Raw genomic sequence first — 23,739 nt, 5'->3', positions numbered from 1 at the left:
CACATTTAAAGAGTACTATTTGGGGACAAATTTGTGGTATAAAGAAGTGCAAGAGAATTATAAAGTACAAAATTCAGGATTGTGGTTACCTCTGAACAAAGAGGGGAAGGAATGGCATCGGGTTGAAACACCCATAGTGTTTCAAAGGTAAAATAATATTTTTCTTAAACACAGTGGTTGATACACAGTGTTTGCTTAATTTTTTTTTGGAAACAGAGTTTTGCCCTTGTCGCCCAGGCGCCATTGCATGGCGCGATCTCTGCTCATTGCAACCTCCGCCTCCTGGGTTCAAGCAATTCTCCCGCCTTAGCCTCCCAAGTAGCTGGGATTACAGGCCTGTACCACCATGCCAGGCTAATTTTTTTGTATTTTTAGTAGAGACAGGGTTTCACCATGTTGGCCAGGCTGGTCTTGTACTCCTGACCTTAGATGATCCACCCAACTTGGCCTCCCAAAGTGCTAGGATTACAGGTGGGAGCCACCACACCCGGCCAATTGTTATCCTTTATACCTTACACATATCAGCATTTTTTCATGCTTTAATATTTAGTAAAAGCAGTTTTTAAAGCTAGTATTTCTGTTCTTGGTCTTTTTCTGAAGTTGTCATACCAGAAAGACATTTATTTCCTGTATTTACAGCTTTAGAAATTCATAACATTTGCAGGTTGAAAGAAGAGCTGTTTGTACGAAGTGTTCAGTGTTTTTGGAAATACAATGTGATTTTTCTATAAACAGAGGAAACTGCTATTTCAGGTATACTATGTGAAGAACAAGAGTGTGATGAGTGCCAACAAGCCAAAAAATGGAGAGGAACCACTGCCCTAGTGGTCAGTCATATATACCGAGAGAAAGACAGCAGAGTGAGACTAGCCTGCTAATCATGTATTTTTCTACATTTCTACAGTTCATTACTCAAAATACCAGTGAATTATATTTATTCCAAACAGTTCTGTTACATTTTGGTCTTTATTTCGACCTGTCCCAGAATCAGACCCCAGTTACCTTCTCCTACCCTTCCTTGCTAGGAACTTGTCTGAAAATTCTGCCAGAAGAATTTTACAGTGTTTAAACACATTTACACTATACCATTCCTATAATTATATATATCTCACAATGAACAGTTGTCTCATTCATGAGTCTAGAACCCTTTGCTGAATGGACGTGCCCAAATGTGCTGTCATTTCTTTACTCTTACACGTGCCGCATTCATTCACTCAGCAGACATTAATGAGTACCTGAGGGATGCTAGACATGATACTAGGCTAAAATGGAAAAACAAGACATATGCCCTGCTGAAGGTGTTTAATGTGAAACAGACCCGTGCACATTAATTGAGATATTTGCAATTCAGAAGAAATATGATGTGTTACCTACAATTTGTACCTAAGTACAAAGTTGCATGGCCTACTTAAAAACCTACTTCTATAGCCGGGTGCAGTGGCACTCCTGTCATTCCATCTACTTGGGTTGCTGAGGCAGGAGGATCACTTGAGTGCAGGAATTTGAGTCCAGCCAGGGCAACATGGCAAGATCCCTGTCTCTAAATTTTTTAAATAAATAAAAATCTTTAAATTTGTATTATGTAAAAATGTTTAATGTTGTATAGTAAGGTAAAATTCTATTTTAAAAAACTAATAAAAAATATTTCTGGGCCAGGTGCAGTGGCTCACGCCTGTAGGCCGAGGTGAGCGTATCACCTGAGGTCAGGGGTTCGAGACCAGTCTGACCAATATGGTGAAACCCCATCTCTACTAAAAGTATAAAAATTAGTTGGGCATGGTGGCAGGCGCCTGTAATCCCAGCTACTTGGGAGGCTGAGGCAGGAGAATCACTTAAACCCAGGAGGCGGAGGTTGCAGTGAGCCAAGATCGCACCATTGCACTCCAGCCTGGGCAACAAGAACTAAAAAACTCCATCTCAAAAAAAAAAAAAAAACATATATTCAACCAGTTCATCATCAGAATTGAGAGGGAAAAGTCTATGAAAAAGATGGCACTCTGAGAACTAGTTAGTGGCAAACATCAAAGTGCACATAATACTTACACACATTGGCTTCCCAGTAGGATACATTTATATTAATATAGTGATCACTCAAAGTGTTTTATTCTTTTGTCAAACTTTCTTATACACTTCAAATGCATTCTCACTGGGGGAAAACAATCCCTTTGCTTATTGATAGCATTTGATATGCATATATATATTTATATATAGGATATATATATTTTATAAATATATATGATATGATATACATTTATATATAAATATATGTATATTATGTATATATGATGTGCTGTAGTACAGAAAAGCTGGCAAAAGTGGTGAGATGTGAAAGTCTATCATCTGTTTGTGAACACCTACTTCTGTTAGGTTTCATGATAAATTTTTACATCAAGTTGTCTCATCCTGTGAGGCTTTATCTACATTTTACAAATAAGTTCAGTAAGCTTATTAGCATCAGAATCCAGGGCCTTTTAAAGTCAAAGCTTGGGATCTTTTCTCTTCTCTTCTCTTCTCTTCTCTCTTCTCTTCTCTTCTCTTCTCTTCTCTTCTCTTCTCTTCTCTTCTCTTCTCTTCCTTTTCTTTTCTTTTCTTTTTTCATGCTACTCCCTTCCCCAGGAGTAAAGATGTTCTAGGTGCTAGAAGTTATTTTTGCTCCTCCCAGATTAATTGACGCAAGTAATTATTCACCTAAAGCCTTTATTGTCTTTGTGAACCTTCGTGTCTCTCTGACCTTTCGCTGTTCCTGAAGCATATCTTTTTCTTTATTAAACTATTTAACATATTTTATTCTAACAGATATGTCCTTTGTGTCTCCTCATTAGACCATGGGGTTCAGTATCTGATTCTTTTAAGAAAAACAGTGTGTACTGAATGGATTAAAACAAATTAATAAGTTTATGAAGAAATTATTTGGATTTTTTAATACTCTTTAATGAGCTAAAGATGACAGTATAAGAACATATGAAAAGTATTGGATTTTCGCAACTTTCAATTTAAGACTTTCTGAGGTTCATGGAGAAAGAAAAGGAATTTTAAAGAGATCACCAAAGAGTTGTGAACATATGGATAGCTGGATAATGATGAGGGGAATGGGCCTTCGTTTTTTACCCTATGTAATGTTTTTTTATCCTATGGCTGAGAGATACATTATGATATTGGAAAAAAATTTCAGCTGCAGATTTCTGATTAGCTTACTGTCAGAGCTGCAGCACATTCGAGATGCAGCACAGTGCTTTTGGGAAAGCTTGCTAAGGTAAATGAGATAAATGTTTGCGCCATTATCTTATACGAATTCCCTCGCCCCCTTTTCAGCAAAAGCCTTGCTTTGTGTGTGTGTGTGTGTGTGTGTTTGTGTGTGTGTGTGTTTCAAGAGATGGAAGAATTTTTTAACACATGTAAACTCACAGTGCTGAAAACTCAAAAAGTCTTGCTAAGCAGAATCATTATGCCAAATTGTCATTGACATACGAAAACACTATAGATTAATGCAGTAATAGTTCATGGGTGCTCAGGAAGAAACTTAATTTACAATTTGAAACAGGTTTGCATTCCTTAGAAATTCTGGAAATCAATCAGTGGTACAGAAATTGATCTGCTAAAGGAGAGGAAAATTGATTTTTAATATTGGCAACTACATCAATTTTTTTAAGTTCTGAAGGAACAACTCTTGAAAACAAATTTATTAACTGTTAAGGGATTACTTGATATTTAGTTTCCTAGCAAACTATCCAAAGAGAAGTATTTATAGCCTCATTAGAAGATGTATTTTTATTGTGCCAAACATCAACTTCAAAATTGCAGTCTCTATTATTTCAAAGATATGGAAATCAAAACTTAAATGAAATGGAGTTATCTATGTAAGACTACCATTGCATCATATTTTAGAGTGATACTTTGCCTCAAAGTATCTCAATATGAATAGTGAGAATCTGAACACATTTGCATATTCCCCATTCGTGATACAGTGTTGGCATTCTAAAAAAGAATAACTGTAGCTGACGGCAATTCTTATCTGAAGAGATTTGTGCATGATAGCAATATACCATCTTCTGTCAGCATAAGAAGAGCATCTGGGGCCCATTAACTCACCAAATCTGCCACTGTTCTGCAAATTTTTATTAAGCAAGTGTAGTCCCTAATAGTCACTTATGTTATAGAATGCGTATCAAATGCTATCAATAAGAAAGGGGATTGTTTTCCCCCAGTGAGAATGCATTTGAAGTGTATAAGAAAGCTTGACAAAAGAATAAAACACTTTAAGTGATCACTATACTAATATAAATGTATCCTACTGGGAAGCCAATGTGTGTAAGTATTATGTGCACTTTGATGTTTGCCACTAACTAGTTCTCAGAGTGCCATCTTTTTCATAGACTTTTCCCCCTGTATTTTCTTTCTCTCAATTCTGATGATGAACTGGTTGAAATTAAGTGAAAAGACACAGACTGTTTATTTATGCTTTTTAAAAAGATGCCATTGATGCTGGGCAGTTCTAATTAGCTTCAAAGGCTTACAACCAGGAGAACTAGAAACATAGGCCATCAGGCTGCTATGTTTCTCAAACAAGTCTTCCTGAATCAGAGAACACACCAGGAAATTAACAGTCTTCCCAGCCAAAGAGTGTCCTCTTTATTAAGTACCTTATGATAATTAGGTAAAATAATGTACATCAATCTTGAATTGAGTATGAGGAAGCATGAGGTTAGTGTAGAAATCCTATTATCTAAATAAATGCAAAGAAAGATCAAGAGGAGGCAGTCCATGGTACCCTCTAAGTATGTAATAATGGTTATAATAAAATAACAGTTATAAAAATATTTATGAATTGCAGCTTCAGAAACCTGAGCATTTCATTGGTATCTCTTCAGTTATTATAATATCCATTTAAGATAATCAAGAGCAAGTAGTACCAGTCTTTGGGTAAAACTGAAGGATAAGAAAGGCAATGAAATCACCTGTAAATACAAATACTTTTTTCAAAAGAAGGAAGAAAGAAAAGGAGAAAAAATTCTGTCATCAGAACTAGACCAAGAAACTTAGACTCTTGCTCCATCAGCACTATCTTACTCAATGTTTTTAATTAATACTTTACCATTTTGGAATCAAAGACCTTTCCCACACCAGGCCCATTTATTTTTCAATCTCTTGTAAATAAGTCCTTTGTTTAAAATGACACACCTGTTGTATTTCATATCACTACCATTCCAATCACTGTGCTAAATATTATGCAGTGAAACTACTAGACTTAAGCTTCAGCCCCAAGAGATAATTTTAATAGTAGCTCTAAGGTAATGTGAGTTATAAAGGAAGTTGGGTATTAATTATAACACTTGCCATTTAAAAAAAAAAAAAACAACTTGGTGGCATGTGTAATTTTACCTCATTTTCTCATTTGCTACTGTTATTTAAATTACTTCCCAGCACTAAGCATGTGTATAAAAGATGATTGTTCCAAATTTAACCTTTTAAATAAAATGTATTCTATCAATTAAGTCATTACGGTTCCCTCTCTTTTCCATTATGTTTATTCATTTATCTTCTGTCCTAAAGATAGACATCTGTGTCAGTGAATATTTCGGAGAAAGGCCTCTAATTTTTATGCCTATCACCCATTTGGATTTTCTACAATGTTTTTCAAATAATTTATATTAGTGCTCGAGGTAATTTCAAATTGTCAATTAAAATAATGATAAGTATACGAAATAATAAATATTTTTCAGCCAAAAAGTTAAGAAGATAATTTGTTAAGCCTAATATGGCCAGGGAATTTGCAAGTACTTAAATCAGCTTAAATTTTTTTAAAAAAAGATAAAAACAAAACAGCAAAAGCCTTACCTTTGCATGAATCCCTTCTTCTGAATGACTATGCATAATAAAACCATACAGTCTACTGTGCTTTCATTGCCTGTCTTCCACTGCAGAATGATTCAGGAGCCGGGTAAACTGCTAGGTCATATCTGTTGCGGTTGGGGAATGATCCATACAATAATGGTGTGAAAGCACCTAGTGCCCTGCTGAAGCATAGTATGCTCTCGATTATTTTCTCTCTTTAGTTCTTTATAATCCTGAGCAAATTAAATCACAAACCCCACAACTGTCATCAAATACACCACCTTGACCACTGTCACAACTTCCATTTCTCAAATGTTTTCATTTATTGAGAATTATGTGTCTGGAACTGTGCAAAGTGCTTTTATACATTGTTTCTCATTTAGTTCCCACAACTCTCTGTGTACTGTTTGTACTGTTTTTTCCCCCATTTCTCATATGGGGAAACTAAAGCTAAAAAAGAGCTTAGTGGCCGGGCACGGTGGCTCACACCTGTAATCCTGACACTTTGGGAGGCCAAAGCAGGTGCATCACCTGAGGTCAGGAGTTTGAGACCAGCCTGACCAACATGGAGAAACCCCGTCTCTACTAAAGATACAAAATTAGCCGGACATGGTGGCACATACCTGTAATCCCAGCTACTCAGGAGGCTGAGGCAGAAGAATCGATTGAACTCAGAAAGTGGAGGTTGCAGTGAGCCGAGATCGTGCCATTGCACTTCAACCTGGGCAACAAGAGCGAAACTCTGTCTCAAAAAAAAAAAAAAAAAGAGCTTAGTAACTTGCCTGGTGATGCTGGCATTCAACCCATGTCTGTCTGATTACTAGCTATGATGTTAGTCTGACTTTCTATTTTGTTTCTCATTGGTGATGACAGTAGTCCATATTTATTAAGCACTTACTCTGTGGTCTTCTAAGTACCTTGCATATATTTGCACATGTAATCATCACCACATACCTGTGGGGTAAGCAATATCTTCTTATGTTCAGACTGAGGCCACAGAAAGTTAAAATGATTTGTACAAAACTGTTGTTTCCAAACAAGGATTCCAATTCAGAAAGATTATTTCTCATTTGTAGAATGAGAATGGATATTTTAGCTTGAACCCATCAGAATCATCCATTTCAAAACACGTTAAACAAAATGATAGCTAACATTTATTAAGATTGGTCACCACAGAACGATAACTATTAATAGCACATACTCAAGTAAAGAGAGTCGTTTTTTAGCATAGAGTTGGTTGTGTTGTCTTATATTGCAGGTTTCTCAGGTAGCGACTCTTCTGTGGCTCTTACCACAAGTGTAATGAATGGAGTGGTTAAGAGTGCCATATTTAAGTTCAGGCTTCTCCATTTATGAGGCATATGTCAGTTTCTTTATCTGTAACATAAAGATAGTAATAATACTTTCCAGGTCGTTGTGAGAATTGAATGAATGAACAGATACAAAGTGCATAGCATAAAACCTGTGTATTACAAGTACTCAGTAAATATTAGTTGCTAAGGTTATTTTTAATCATTATCATTGTTTTCTAATATTTTTCTACTTACAGTGTAAATTGATTCTATGTAAGTGCTTTTTAGGTCTGAGAAAAACAGAATTTGGCTCACAAGTGGTGCCTTATAAATACTTACCTCCCAACTGGAAATAAAACAAAAAGTCTAACAATATTTTTAAGCAGTTGGGAACAGAATAATCACAGATATGTAGTGTTTTTATCTGAAAAATAAAGAAATCGCTTAGAAAAGAAGGGCCAGGTGGGAGTGGGAAGATTATGTATAGTAACTGGGTCAATTAAGACTGAATGTTGTGGGCAGAGAAAAAAAGGGACATGTTACTCTGAGATCAATCTAATGTTAGGCAAAATGGAAGAGATTCTTCTCATTAGCAAATTGCCCTTGCCTTGCTTCAATCCTTGAAACCAGAGTTTTATGTACTAACATAGATAGTGGCACATGGTAATGAACAGCTTTTGTTGAAAGTGATCATCTACGCAGAGATGCTTAAGGATTAAGACCTTTGCATCTATGTTCATGAAGGATATGGGTTAGCAGTTTCCATATCATGTATTTTTCTGATATTGGTATCAGAGTAACACTAGCCTCATAGAATGGCATGGGAAATCCTCTCTCTTTCTAATACATTTTCTGTAGAATTGGTCTTATTTATTTCTTAAATGTTTGGTAGAATTCACCAATGAAGCCATCTGGGCCTAGAATTTTGTTTGTGGGGAGGTTTTACGTATAAACACATTTTTTTTTTCAAAAAATTACTATAGGGCTACCCATACTATCTAATTCTTCCTATATGAGCTTCAGTAATTGTCTTTTAAAAATGAATCCATTTCATCAGAGCTCTGTTAATCTAGAGTTAGTTTTTCCCCACTGTTGAGACAAGACCCTTCTTCACATTGGAATGGATGCCCTTCAGTTATGAAGTTTTCCACACTGGCTGTTGGAAATAGGCACTATTCCCAGCCCTATGTGAACTTCGGATGCTGTTCCTTTTCCAGGTTGGGATGGTTCTTTGCCAACTCTTGGGGTAATTTTCTTACACACATGTGATCATCAGTATTCAACTAAATATATGAAGAGATTTTTCTGAAGATAGTATTGCTCTTTCTTCTCTGGTTCTCTGCTCTGCAACCTCTGTCTTCTTTGGCTTCCTGGGATGGCCAGCACCACGTCCTCAAGCTGGGGCCATCACTGGGTTCTGCTTGGGTGTTGTCTTTCCTGCACAGCTGCCTGGAGGCTTTCTTCGGAGAATAAGCTGGGGCAATTGTGGAGTTCACGTCCTTTGTTTTCCATCTCTTGGGGTCACTGCATTTTGTTGCCTGATGTCTAATCTGTTGAATGCCATTGTTTCTTGTTTTGTCTAGTTTTTAAAATTGTTTCGGGGAGGATTACAAATCTGTTCCCTTTTACTCTATTTTGACTAGATACAGAAGTCTAATTCTTAAGTATTTAATATACATACAGACACAAACACATGTATTGCTGTTATGCTGAAAAAATTTTATTATATTGTGTACATCCCTGGGTCTATGAATTTGGTTTCTCCTGTTGTAAACATGGAAGCAACAACCCAGTTAAAATAAAGAAAATAAAGAGAAAATGAAGTTATAGTCATAAAAGATCTAATAAACATACTTATTCATAGCTGTCTTCAAGATATCTACCAATAAAAGTGAGGTACCCCAGGGTAGGCTGGAAGAAAAAAATGTTTCTCAAATCTCTGCCAGTAAAATATTTAACTTATTATGAATCTATATTAATTTACTGTTTAAAAATTGTCTGATTTATAAGCCGGTCTGATCCTCGTCTCTTTCATTTCTTCTCCTCAGTGCCAGATGAAAGCAAGGTTCACTCATTGGCTGGACACAAATCGGGTAAGAAATTCCTTGTAACTGACTGTATTCCCCTTCCTGGAAATCACTGGCTGTGTTTTAGTAGCAGTTGGAACCTGTTTCTATCCACTAGTCGCTGAAAGGCTTTCTAATTAATACATGAGATGTCTCTGACTTCCACAAAGATGAATTATTGCTTGGCTGTGTGTATAGTGGCATAATGTATGCTAACTCAGAATGTTTGGGAGCAAAGAATAAAGATTTCCAAAAATATATATATATAACCAAAAATCTTAAATCTGTACTCCAGCTGAACACTTAAAAAAAAATTGCAAGAAAACCCAAGAAAGTTCAAGACTCTTTCCCATGATGACTTTCATATTTAAGTGGTAGGACAAAGGATTCCAGAATAAGAAAGATATGGTCATTTTTTTCTCCTCAAAAAAGAATAGGATTTTTTTCTTTTTTTTTTTTTTTTTCTGCCTGTCATCAAAATGGATTGTTCCAGGGATGTATGCATTATTTTTCTTTAGAGACATGAATGAGCTCCCTAGATATTCTCTAGAAAGTCCACAAAAATTCCTAAGCGTCTCTTAGGTCTTTATCATGTGTGAGTTACCTTCACTTATAAAATCCAAGCTGTTTCTTCATGGCCAAGTAGACTGCCTCCTACTCCTTTTTCCTTCCTCCATCATCATTTATTCACATTAGTTGAAAATGTTTAAAGCTACTAAGCTAGCAAATAGTGGAGTAATCCCTTTCCTCTAGGGGCACATTATTTTGGGGGAGAAAATGTCCATTTTGCTTGTAGCATTGCCCCTCCAAACAACAGAAGGATTATGATTTGCCGACATCACTCCGTTGGTGAAACAAAGAAGTCTTTCCCATCACCAAGTGTCTCCTGTGTTTGTGTGCCAATTATGTTTTTAGCAGTAAGTGGCCTTGTTGCCTCATTACCTCGATCATGTTCCAGGGCAAGATTATGATTTTTTTTCTTTCTTCTTTCTCCAGATTCTCTTGTGATAACAGCAGGGAAGGGCTGGTTCACAACTCTTAGATTTTTTTTCTTGCTTTTCCTAATAAAAAGCCTAAGAAATTAGATCACTGTGAAAGAAGAGATTTCTGTGGGAGTGATAAATTGCCACATGCTGTTTGTTCCCAGCATCCTCTTCCATTAAATTCTCTACTACTGGACATATTTTTAGGAGCTTCAGAAGGAAGTTATCATGACCAGGGAACCCCAAGAATAATCTATAATATCTTCATCTTAAATACATGCTAGTGCTTGTGGTTCATATATATATATATATGTGTGTATGTGTGTGTGTGTGTGTGTATAAAATAATACCTGAAGATGAAAAGTCTTTTCTGTGTACTGGGATAGGCTTCAAGGCAAAAAGTTGAAGTCCTTTTCCTTTTCCGGAATGTTTATCTATTTGGTTTTTGAAAATGAGCAAATAATAAATTTTCTGGCTTTTTCCAGGAAATCAAATCTTTTTTTTTTTTTTTTTTTTTTTTTTTTTTTTTTTTTTTGAGGCGGAGTCTCGCTCTGCCGCCCGGACTGGAGTGCAGTGGCCAGATCTCAGCTCACTGCAAGCTCCGCCTCCCGGGTTTCCGCCATTCTCCTGCCTCAGCCTCCCGAGTAGCTGGGACTACAGGCGCCCGCCACCTCGCCCGGCTAGTTTTTTGTATTTTTAGTAGAGACGGGGTTTCACCGTATTAGCCAGGATGGTCTCGATCTCCTGACCTCGTGATCCGCCCGTCTCGGCCTCCCAAAGTGCTGGGATTACAGGCTTGAGCCACCGCTTATTCTCATCTTAATTTCCAAGCACACTGCTATTAGGTGGCAACTAAAAGTTTGTCACTCTTTTAAGATGAGAACTTTGTCATCTTTGTATGTTGGCATAACATTTTATGTAAATTTCAATGATCTGTCTTTGCATAGTGTGATATAAAAATATTAATAAAGAACTATGCTAAGTGCAAAACTTGAAATAATAACCTTCCAAAACCTTTTTAGTCACGAATGGCAGAATTTTAAAGCCGTCACACAGGTTCATTGCAAATTCCATATGGCACCTTCACTTTAGCTGACAGAAATAGTTCCAGCAGTCTTTATGTCACATGAACCACACTGTTTAAATACATCTGATGTTTTGAAGAATATTTCTGTTACTAATGTACTGTTATTCCAACATGCACTATTCTTACATTTTTAAGTACTATTAAAACATATCACTATTTCAGGTTTCTCGTTGGGCATCTGTAGAAATGCTGAAAAATAACCAGACACTTGATAACTTTGGAGCAAAAGTGGCCTGCAATGAAGAGGGCTAAACCATCACCAAAAATCATACACTTTAGAGTCACATTAAATGAGAGCATCTTGTAAAACACTAGAAACGGATCTGAGAAAACACAAAGCAGCATTAGAGGAAAGTATTCAACTAAGATTCAAAATGTATGTACTCTAAGAACATACCCTTCCCCATTTTTTGTTTTTTTAGTTTTTGATTCTGAGACAGAATCTCCTTCTGTCACCCAGGCTGGAGTGCAATGGCATGATCACAGCTCACTGCAGCCTCGACTTCCCTGGCTCAGGTGATCCTTCCACCTCAGCCTCCCAGATAGCTGGGACCACAGGCGCATGCCACCATACCCAGCTAATTTTTATTTTTATTTTTATTTTTTTGTAGAAATGGGATTTTGCCATGTTGCCCAGGTTAGTGTCAAACTCTTCTGGGCTCAAGCAATCCACCCGCCTTAGCTTCCTAAAGTGCTGGGATTACAGGTATGAGCCACAGAGCCTGGCCACTCCCCCAATTTTTTACATTTCTTTCTTTTGGAAAATTAGTCTTGAATCATAATGATCCTCAGGAACTCATCCCTCACATAAAACGTAGTTCCCCTCTGTGTGTTGCATTTATGTGAAGGGATGTCTCGTTGGGATTTGGTGGTGGTGGTGGTGGCGGCGGCGGTAGCTGCAGGAGCAGAGGGATAAGGGTTCTCTTGATTGTAACAACCTCTTTCAGTTACAAAATCATTTTTAAATTCATCTAAATTCACCTGTAGTCTCAGTCGGCTACAGGTCATCTGTGACCACTAAGCAAGTTACCAGATCGTATTTTAACTTATAAATCTCTACTTACCTCACCGTTGTTAAAAGGAATCACTTAACTTCTTTTTGTTACAATATTGCCCCCTTTCCCAAATTCTTTCTCTCTTTCTTCAGATCTTCAGATATTTAGGTTAAAATATGATTTTTTTTTTTTTTTTTTTTTTGAGACGGAGTCCTGCTCTGTTGCCCAGGCTGGAGTGCAGTGGCACAATCTCTGCTCACTGCAACCTCTGCCTCCCAGGTTCAAGCAATTCTCCTGCCTCAGCCTCCTAAGTAGCTGAGATTATAGGCACGCGCGTGGTGCCTGGCTTTTTTTTTTTTTTTTTTTTTAATGCTAAGAAGAGTCTCTCACTCTTTCTCTTCAGCTATAGAAATGTGAGCAGCTTTTATACTATCCAAGACCAACAGGAAGTTAAACAAATTAAATTGTATATACTGACCTAAATCTGTCATCCAGCCTCTTATTCGAGACGACATTCAACATTTTAATAAATTCATCTGAGTTAAAATTTCTTGAGTCAGCTACTTAGTCTGTAAAGAGCCATTTCGTGTCAAGTTCCATCTGTTGGTCTGGCTTGGGTACCTCCCAAATTTGTGACAATATTTTTGGCACCCTTTTCTTGGCTTAATTTTTAAATGGTTGACACTTCAGAGCTCAGATCCAATCAAAGGCCCAGGTAAAATAAATCTTTCTAACATTTTTGGCCCAAAGTGTAGTGTTCCCCTCACCCCTTCTGGAATTAATCCAGTATTCTTGAGATTTCTCTGAGGACCTATTTCAGGGGTTTCCCCAAAAGGGCACTGCATCTCATTACTTTGGCAAGGAAGATAGCAGGATGATTCTCCTGTTTTTGAGCTGGTAGAATCCTCCTCCACATATGAGAGGTATTTAAGTTTATAGTATGGTAAGACCTGCCTAGAGAAGTTAGAAATAAAATACCCTTTGTTTGGTTCCTTGAAGAGAAATCACAAGTTTCATAGAGCCTTGAAAAACCAAAAATGTCTTTAACCTCTTTCCTTGTTTCACTCATTAAACTCTGACAAAATTCAAATTCTAGCAATGGCTGGAGAAAAAAAAAAAAAAAACAGAAAAATGTATGTTTTAACAATAAAACCATTTTTAAATGATTTAAATATTCTGAGGGAACATTAGGATCCAGAGAAAATGACATCAAATTTAGCACAGCTTTTTTATTATTATTATGCTTTAATTTTGGTTAAACTCGGGGTCTTAACATATGTCTGAGAAGGAATTCTTCCTTATTTTCTTTCTGTCTACTAAAATGACACCTCAACCAATAGTTTAATGCTCCTTTACGTTCAGACAGAAAGGGCTTATAAATTTTACTTTTTTTAGTGTCTTCTTTTTTATTTTTTTTTTTTGTTTTGATTTACTGCTTGGAACTGTTTTAATATGTATTGACTGTCTGCAGAGATCTTTGCTGACCCAGCTCTTTAAGATGATGCAGTACTGAAGAAAGCCGATGAGTTCTTCTTTATGAGCTCTGACATATTAATTAGCAAAATGGACTAAAAAGCTTGGCTATTTCTGTTTTAATTTCTTATATTCTCAAACACCTGTCCATATAGCTGTAAAACGGGCAAGTCTGTGAAAGTAATGGTTGGCAGCAAGTGCGGACCTTTTCTGAGACCACTTTATCAATTAATGAGCAAGTGCTCATTAACAATCTAGGGTACTATTTCTATGTGAGGCCACTAAGTATGTTTGGTATCCTAACAGTTTGATGAAAAAACTGAAGCTCAGGGAATTTAAATACTTGATCTCGGCTGGACACAGTGGCTCACGCCCGTAGTCCCAGCACTTTGAGAGGCCAAGGCAGGCGGATCATTTGAGGTCGGGCGTTTGAGAGCAGCCTGGACAACAAAGTGAAACCCCATCTCTACTAAAAATACAAAAATTAGCTGGGCATGGGGGCCCACACCTGTAATCCCAGCTACTTGGGAGCCTGAGGCAAGAGAATCGCTTGAACCCACGAGGTGGAGGTTGCAGTGAGCCAAGATCACACCACTGTGCCCCAGCCTGGGCAACAGAGCACACAAAAAAATAAAAAATTAAAAATTGAAAAACTTGATCTCCAGCTGGTAACTAGTTTGGGGTAAGGATATGAACCCCAGTATTGTAGGGTGGAGCTTATGCTTTGGGGCAATTTATATTTCACTAGCATGTGCCTTATGCCCACATTCCAAAGACAGAGAATGCAGGAGTAAGACACAGCCCCTACATGATACACACATATAAAGATATCTGATACATCTTTACTTGCATTGTGTAAGCTCAGCCAGCTGAACCAGGAACACAATAGCTATAATTTCTCTACCAAACTACTGTAGTTCCTTGAGTATGAGAGGGACATCTAATCTGATCATTCTTGCCTTTGTTTCCTTACACGTATTTGTGCATGTGTACATGTATAGGAATGTGTGGGCCAAGTTGAGAGCTGTGTGAGAGAGAAGATGTGCATTAGATGTGTATGAATTATAGCAAAGGTGCATGTGCAGGTAATGTGTATCCTTATAACAAAGGCCAAGAATTTAGTATGCAAATTACTACTTCGGCAGGTCTTACATTTTGTTCTAAATGCAATGTGTATAAACCTCAAATCTAGAGTGTTCAAATGTGGCCTAAGAAATTTCTAGATCCTTGCAAAAGAACCGAGCTTTTAAAACCATAGGGTGATTGGATAGTCACTTTAATTCAAGAGCAATGAGTTATTAAATGACATTTCATAAATTGTGTTGAGTCTTATTATTCCAGACTTCCATAGAATCTTAAAATTGAAATGTGCATTTACATTTTGGAATGCTAGTTATGGCCATTTTAAAAATATTTACGTCTTCTAATTGGATTGCAAATTTTCATGAATTTGTATGGTTATTATTGATGCGGAGCTAAAATTTTCAAGTTAGTGGTTAGTGTACTTGAACTCTTTCTTTTCGCATTGACTCATTAAGATATGACAGCATGGTTCTCTATTTGGACAAACATCTTTATTGGATGCTTTCTAAGCTTTTGTCATTTGTTATGTTGGATAAATATAGCTTTAGACACAAGAAATATATACATTTCTCACATGCTGCAGCCTTGGTTTATATTTCCATGGGATTCAGGAAGTTGTCATAAAGAACTTAGCAATATGTCTAGTATTCTTCCTATACAAAGTTGATTGTGAAGCAACTCTGATATTTCCACATTTGCAAAAAATTTATTGAATAATGTGGTCTCTAAAATTCAGTGAATCAAACTGAATAGAAACAAATATATCAGTCTTTTTAATAAAATTATTTACTCCTCAAATGTGGAGCTAGTTTATGCATCTCTAAAATTCATGAGTAAAAAAGAGACAACGTATGTTTCCAAATCAAATTTCAAGCTAAATAATTTTAGTTCCACTCATGTTTACTAAATGCCCACTCTGCAACAGATATTGTGTTAAGTGCTGAGATACAAAGTAAAATAAGACATGTTCTCAGCCTTATAAAATGTTTATAATGTGGTAGAGGAGAAAAAATACAAATGCCTAATTCAGTATTTGTTTGATACCCTCATGTTAAAGAGTTCAATGCAAAAACCTCACAGAGGAAATACTGCTTAATTCCATTTGGAATTGGGGATGGCTGTCAGGTTTCAGAAAGGATGTGCTTCCATAGCAGGATCTGAAAGCAAAATAGAAATTGGAGATATAGAAAAGGCCAATGAGCCAACACATTTCAGGCATCTGGAAAGTCCTGAGAACATGAAACATCATGGTATATTTAAGAAACTCTAAGCAGTTCAGTGTGGCAGCAGTACAAAGGGAAAGTGGTGAGATATCAAGTTGAGCCAAGTAGGCAAAGATTAGACCATATGGACTCCCACCAAATGAAAAAGTGCCGTTTTATCCCATAGGATCAGATAATCTAAACAGATTAAAGAAGTCACTTTTATATTCTAGTAATATCAATCTTTTGACTGTAGGAACCTGAAGGGATGCCCCGCGGCCCCCACCCCCCCCCCGCCAAAAAAAAGGAGAGACAGACTAATAGTCCAGATGAGAGATGATGTTGGCATAAGTGTCAGTGATTAGCAATGGAAGGGGAAAGAAAAGTAAGAAATATTTAGGCAACAAAGCTTTGAGTATTTTTTTTAAGTTAAACTTAATGGGTAAGTAAAAAAGGGTATCCACCTTGATTGTCATTGTACTTGTCACTTATCGCTACAACTATGCTGCATAATAAAACCAACAAGAAACATTTATTTCTTGCTCACATATCTCCAGGTATACTGGAATTTGCTGGTATCTCCAGTATTTGGGTTTAGCTCCAACTTTCAGGTTAGGACCAACTTTTCTGCAGGTGTTGACCAGCGATTTCCTGCAGCATTTACTTCTTGATAACAAGAGTGAGAAGATAGAGACGGGGTAGATAGACACTTAAGAGTGAAGTGTATTAACACAAAGGCTGTGGCCGCCTCTCCCCACCCCTCCCCCACCCCCACACACACACATACAAAGGAGGCCACGGAGCTGATGGAACTGATGGAGGAAATGCTGGGACTGTGGGTCAGTGCTGACACATCCATGGCTATACGTTTGGTCTTCTTGGCCTTGGCTGGGCTGGTGGATGGGAAGCCAATATGGATCACCTTGTGGATGGCTGCGAAGAGACCAAATTTGGGCAGGCACTGGAAGTACCTGGGGAAGCAGGAGAGACTCACAGTGCTGTCATGGCCCCACAGTTTGGAGCCTCCCCTACCTCCTCTGCCTCTTCAGAGCCCAGCAGAAGGAGAGAGAGAGAAGCCTCCTTGGGGTTCCATTACCTACACTCCAAGATGGAAATCTTTCAGATGGATAGATGATGAAGGTAGTAGAGGGCAAGGATGATTGAGAGTAGAAGGAAGAGTGACAGGTTAGCATGAGCTGTGCAGGAGCAAGATTCCATATGAGCAAAGTGCAGAAAGTGAAAATGAGGTAAAAGGACCAAGTTGGATCTCCTTCTCACCCTGACCTCCATGATATGGGTGTGATGTGAGAAGCTTCAATTGAGAAAGGTGCTGAGAAAGTATAATTTGTAGTGGAGAACTGAGGTGGTTTGAAAGAAGAGGTTGGGTTGAAAATGAACAGTATTTTGTCAACCATGGAAGGATAGTTGGGCTCAAGAAGGCAAGGTGGAAGAGTCTAGGATGAGGGGAGAAGTAGGACAGCTAGTCACATTGGAAGACACACAGAGTGGTATCATAAGGCCAACAGCACAGGAAAGAGCAGGTGACCGGGTCTCATATCTTGGAAGTGACTGAGATCAGCAGTAGTGATGGGGTTGCGTAGATGGCGACTTTTTTGGTGAATAAAGAAAAAACTTGGGTCAGTTCAGACTCAACGGTGGCCTAGATTAATTATTTCTTTAAAGATTTCCTGTGTCTGATGAATGAGGAGATCAAGGATTTCCAGGAGGAAATGGTCCCAGGTTTACAGAAGGTTTGAAAAGATGACTTTTTTCCACTAGGAATGGGAGATAAAACAAGCATAGATGATCTTTCTAGAAACTTAACATCAAGAGAAAGGAGAGAGATCTATCTAGAGAAGATAAGAAAAGTTGTTTTTATTGTTCTATTTTATCTTATTAATGAGAAACACAAAATCATGTTTATAGAATGAAAGAAAAGAGATATTCGTAAGGAGAAGATGGATTGGGAAAGAAGCAATTGTTTAAGGAACTGGTTTAAGAGTGTAGTTTTGTAGTAGTTGGCCTTGGCAAGGATGAGCACTGGGTGTAGGGAAGGTGATAGGGGTGCCTGTGTTATAGATAAATTTGTAGGCAGAGGAGTGGGAATTAAAGATGTTAATGGTTGGCCATGCACGGTGGCTCACGCCTGTAATCCCAGCACTTTGGGAAGTCAAGGCAAATGATCATTTGAGGTCAGGAGTTCCAGACCAGCCTGGCCAACATGGTGAAACTGCGTCTCTACTAAAAATACAAAAATTAGCTGAATGTGGTGGCAGGTGCCTGTAATTGCAGCTACTTGGGAGGCTGAGGCAAGAGAATCGCTTGAACCTGGGAAGCAGAGGTTGCACCAAACCAAGATCGTACCACAGCATTCTAGCCTGGGTGACAAGAGCAAAACTCTGTCTCAAAAAAAAAAAAAAGTTAATGGTCTCAATTTTCTACATGATGTCAGATCTGTATATAATTACATTATAGGGTTGATAACAGACTGCCAAAGAAAAGAAGAAATGCTATAGATAATAAGTAACCCATGTTGGGGTATGTTTAAGTCACTGAAGCAAAATTGGATGGAGAACTAGGAAAAACCTATGTTTCACATACATGTACCCATACACATTCATACACACCCACACACACTGTAGTCAAGGGTCTGGTTGTGGATTAACTACAATTACTTCCTAAAGTAAAATGTTTCTTATCCTTTCCGATTATATTTCCAATTCTCTACTTATAGTGAAATTACAGAGTACAAGGATTAAATGTAGTATTATATGTGTCTATTACAACCAGACTACTTGAAAGAGTACACTGAGGCCCAGAGAGAGGAAGTGAACCTCATCAGAGGCCCAGCTATTGAGCAACGGATCCCAGGCTCCGATCTGTTGACTTCTATTTCAGCAGTCTCATACTTGGTACCATGAGCATTATTGCGACCAGTTTTGCCTGATTTAATAACCTAAACCATCATTAAAATCCCCCAAATTTCCCTATACTCAGCATGAATAATAGAAAGATTTGTTTGGCGTAGCACTGATAATTTTTCTTTTAAGCTTTTTCTGTTAAAACCTACCAGAATTTAATAAGTTTCTACATACAAAAAATCTTTATTTTGTTCAAAATTTGTATATACTTTGTAAGTCTATAGCTGCTACTCATTATACTTTTTAGCTTTATTATTGTGTTTTCTTTCTTTTTAACATAAATGCACAGGAGAAATTATTTCTGAGCTCTGATGGAATGTATTGATATGGCGTATTTTGGTATATATTTGTCTGCTTTGACCTCATATATTGATACTTACATTATAGAATTCTCAGTAGCAAAACTCTTCATTATCCTATCTTTCTCATTATTCATAATTTGACAGTTTATCCTTGGAGATAAAATTTACTGTGCTTCAGTGTGCATTGATTTAGAAAATTTATAGTTTCTAAAATTTGTTGAATTGCTTGAATAAATGAAAAATAGTTTTATAAAGAGGGTATTTTTATATACATCAGATACTTCTAATATGGCTGATCTCTCAAACTTCACTATCCGTGGGTAATATATGTCTTATATATTTAGAAAACAGTGGTTTAGAAGTGACAATTCTAATTGTGCTTCTAAATACCAGAGTGATCATCTGAGTTAAAAAATGTTATTAAGCGGTTACATAAAGATTGATAAATCCAAAGTGAATGTTTGACATCAAAACTTTACTGTAGGCTGAGCTATCTACACCCAACTTAGGATCAGCTCTGCAGCTGGAGAGGAGCAAGAGTAGGAGCCACACAAAGCAGTAATGAACTTAAAAATTACACTAAAATGCCATAATCAGAATTTCATTATATGAATTTGGATGTACCATGGATAGAAATAAATCACATTCTTGAAAACATAACGACTGAATAATAACTGAATTTTAACCTACAATTTTAACATTAATTCTATCTTTTTTCCTCTATGTTTGGCTGTAGGCTACCATCAGTACACTTTTTGCAATGAGAATATTCTAATAAAATCATCAGTCTATACCTAGTAGCTTTACATAATAGCAGGCCCTTATGAAGGATAGATTTGGAAAGAGCTAGAAAGATTTTCAGTCCCCACCTAATTATTTTAGAAAGATTTACATTGAAACTTGGAATTTAAAATTGCTCTTCTAAAGAAAGATATTTTATGTGTAAATTAGTTGTAGAGAAACTTAAAAAAAAAAAAATCTGAGATGCTCTGATTCCAGTGACCAAGGGAGATTATAAGCTACCTACTTGCAAGACCTTTCATTTTATACATCTTTGGAAAATCTAGTCTGCCAGTGTTCACTGAATGGCTATCTAGCCATTCTAGCAATGTTTTAAATCTTAAAATTTTTCAAGTAAATCTTAGCTGGCACGTAATATTGGAAGTACACATTAAAAACTCAACCTGGGAAATCTGAAGGTGAGCTCTTACATAATGGACCTCCCAGTCTATGTTAAATAATGTATATCAAGCTGAAATTTAATTTTTAAAATCTGATAAGGTTATGATATTGCCAACTAACGTTGGTTGACAAATATTTTAGGATGTATTGGTTTTCATAATATTGCTGTTACTTCATGTAAGATGAAGGGTGTGTAGGTGTACGCGTTTCAAACATGAATCGAATACTGTTTACTGGAAGTAAGAGGAAGCCTTAAAAGACATATATTTCAAGAAGAGTGTTGCCTCCTTACAAAGCACTCTTTTGTTCCTACAGTGAGGCTCCAGTAATGTGACGAATTTCAGTATTATTAACCAGTTATAACAACGCCTCCATCACCTTGTCATGACCTGCCCTTCCAGCCTTGTCTTTTGCCACCATCACCCTCTATCTACAGGTTCCCAACTCCCCGCTACTCACAGTTACTCTCTAATCATATTTTGCCCTTTCATGCCTCGGAGCCCCAGTTGAACTCTTGAAGACACACCTCCCAGAGAAACCTTCCCCTGTTTTCTCAGGCTGCCTCTCTCTTGGTGCCCAGTATTGTTTAACGTCTAGTGACTCTAGGTTCTGTTCTTTCATACTTTTCTTGCCTCAACTCACACTTCTGCTCCAGAGCCTGTCAGTTCCTGTAAGAGATAGGGAGAAAAACAGTTTTTCTCTTCTCACACATACAACACAGAATACTAAGCACAGCACAGAATGCTTCAATTCTGGTCACCAAAATGTGTATGGTTTTCCCCCGCACACTGACCAGTTCTCCAGTGGACAGCAACTCGGTGTCCTATAATTCAATTCAATTCTGACACTGTCTACCTGATGATAGAGTCAGATCCCACAGATTCAGCTCTTAGTTCCACAAGCCTGTCCCATTCAAAGCCAGTCCCAAGTCCTAAGCTGTGACTTGGCCTCTGACCAGCTGTCATTCACAGTTCCCATGACTCTCCTCAGATTCAATTAGTACTCTAGAGTAGCTCACAGAACTCAGGTAAATGATTTACTTAGGCTTACTTATTTATTATAAAGAGCATTGCAAAGGATACAAACGAAGGGCTGGATGGAAGAGATGAATAGAGCCAGGTTGTGGGAAGGTTCTAGGAGCTTTCATGCGCTCTCTGGGTGCACCACCCTCCACGCATCTCTGTGTGTTCAGCAGTCTAGGAGCTTTCCAAACCCTGTCCTCTTGGGTTATTACGGAGGCTTCCTTAAGTAGTTCGGATTGATTACATTATTGGTCCTTGGTTAGCAACTCAACTTTCAGCCCTTTTCCTCTCTCTGGGGCTTAGAGGGTAGGACTGAAAGTTCCAACCCTCTAGTCACTTCGTTGATTCCCTTGGCAGGCAGCCCCAAATCCTGAGGCTATTTAAGAGCTCTTGTTCATCAGTCATATTATTAACATTTAAAGATACGTCACTTTGGAGATTCCAAGCGTTTTAGGAGCTAAGTGTCAGGAAATGAGAGGAAAACCAAATATATATTTTATATTACGTATCACAGGCTCAAAGATCCCTCTCAGGCTGTTTTTGTTTAATCTCCTTTGGTCAATAGTCATGGCTCCCTTATATTATTAATATTCCCCAAATCCACCCTTTTTTCATATAGAAAGGAAAACCCTGTTATCTATTGCATAGAGGGGGGCAACCAATGATAAACTCATTTAGTAAGCTAATATTTATTGAACATGTACCGTATACCAGGCTCTTTGCCAGCTACTACAAATACAAAGTGGTGTAGAATATGGATTCTACCCCTAAGTTTCTCACAGTTTAGTAGCAACAATAGGAATACAAACAGTGGCAATACCACGTGCTTATGTATAAATGCAAATGCGTAGAAAAAGTAACAATGGTTATCTTTATTGAGGAGGAAGATTAGGGTTGGGGGTCAAAGGGACCTTCTGCTTTATCTGTAGTATTTGAGTTTTACATTCAGATTATATTTAATGTACTATTTAGGTAACAATTTATGGATTGAAAAATAACATTTTTAAACATAAACCATCACATGCAAAACCTAGTAGAAATATTGTACAGTGGAAGGATTCAGCATGGGGACTGGCAAAGATTATGGGCAGAAGAACCACAGGAAAAGGGAGTTTCTAGTTTCTGGGAAGGACATGAAAGGCTGAATCCCCGAGTCATACTGGAAACCTGTTTGGGAACCTATTTGCAGCACAGAAGTATTTTGGAAGAAAAGAGAATGGAGAAAGGCTTAACCATGAGACGTGTCATTTATGGGTTGCTGGAAAAGAAAAAAAAACCCATAAGGAAAAACGTAATTAGGGAATATTAAACCCCCTTGTCAATTTTTGGTATCCTAGAGGGCAAAAACTTAGTCCTAGTAATTTATGTAATAAGGTACCCATGCAATGCCATGTACAAAAAGTCCTTTTTTAGAGGCCCACGATGCCTAACTGTATCTAATAAAAACAGACTTATAATTAGGGGGTTAATGAAGAATTTGTGAAATGAAAGAGAAAACTTAAAGGAATCTAGATTACGTCTTGCTAAAATAAGCAAATGCAAAATCATTCCCACTCTACTGATAATTAGAAACCGCATGCCCCTACAAAACAGCTGACGGATTCCACCCCATCAAAAGAGAAAAAAGCCATTCAAAGTTACCTTTTGAACGAAAACCCTTTTATTAACCAATCATTTTTTTTTTTAAAGTGCATACCTTTTTAAACCAAGCAAACCAAACCACAACTGCGAAAGAAAAAAAAGAAAGACGGTTTGGTTTTAGTTTTGTAAAATATCATGGCATGCCCTCAGTGAGCTGTGAGAGATATTTAGAAATACTGGCATCAAACTGGTGATGGAGACATTTTACTGCTGCACTAACAGGCCTCACAGAAAATACTACTGTAGGTTGATTTAGTAGTCTGGTGGCCCATACCCTATTTTAAATGGTTTATATGAGCAAACACTCTTTATTTTGAAAAATTATATATTCAAATTAATGTACATTAGTAAAAGTCTGTTTTTTCACTTACAGCACTGCTACATGTTTTTTGCAAATAAAATTTTTGTGCAACAACTGTGAGTTATTTTTAAGGAAATAAGAATACAAAATGCTGTGTGAAAATGGCAGAGTATTATAAAGTGGTAACACAAATTGTTGAGGTTTGAAAAATACTGATTAATTCTGTAAGCTTCTATCAGCATTTCCATAGTTTCCATCATGCTTCTTTACAAAGTTCAGGGAATCTTAGTTTGAGCAAAGGGCTCTACCAAGACCTTCAGGATACATAACAATGACCTACACCTCGGGTCCCTTTTC

The 23,739-nt window shown here is 37.3% G+C and overlaps 1 protein-coding gene across 4 annotated transcripts in view; it reads left to right on the top strand.

Annotated features, from left to right (window-relative positions):
* Positions 1-23,739, top strand: part of PARD3B (par-3 family cell polarity regulator beta) — a 1,137,826-nt gene that overhangs the window by 744,168 nt on the left and 369,919 nt on the right. For all 4 annotated transcript variants that reach the window (XM_033230595.1, XM_033230594.1, XM_033230597.1 and 1 more), the window contains one exon: positions 9,173-9,217. In XM_033230595.1, coding sequence (XP_033086486.1) covers positions 9,173-9,217 — 45 coding nt within the window. The remainder of the gene's footprint in view (positions 1-9,172; positions 9,218-23,739) is intronic.

Source organism: Trachypithecus francoisi, unplaced genomic scaffold (genome assembly GCF_009764315.1).
Source record: "Trachypithecus francoisi isolate TF-2019V2 unplaced genomic scaffold, Tfra_2.0 Lachesis_group13, whole genome shotgun sequence".
Taxonomy (NCBI): domain Eukaryota; kingdom Metazoa; phylum Chordata; class Mammalia; order Primates; family Cercopithecidae; genus Trachypithecus; species Trachypithecus francoisi.
This window is presented reverse-complemented; position numbering and strand designations above follow the sequence as displayed.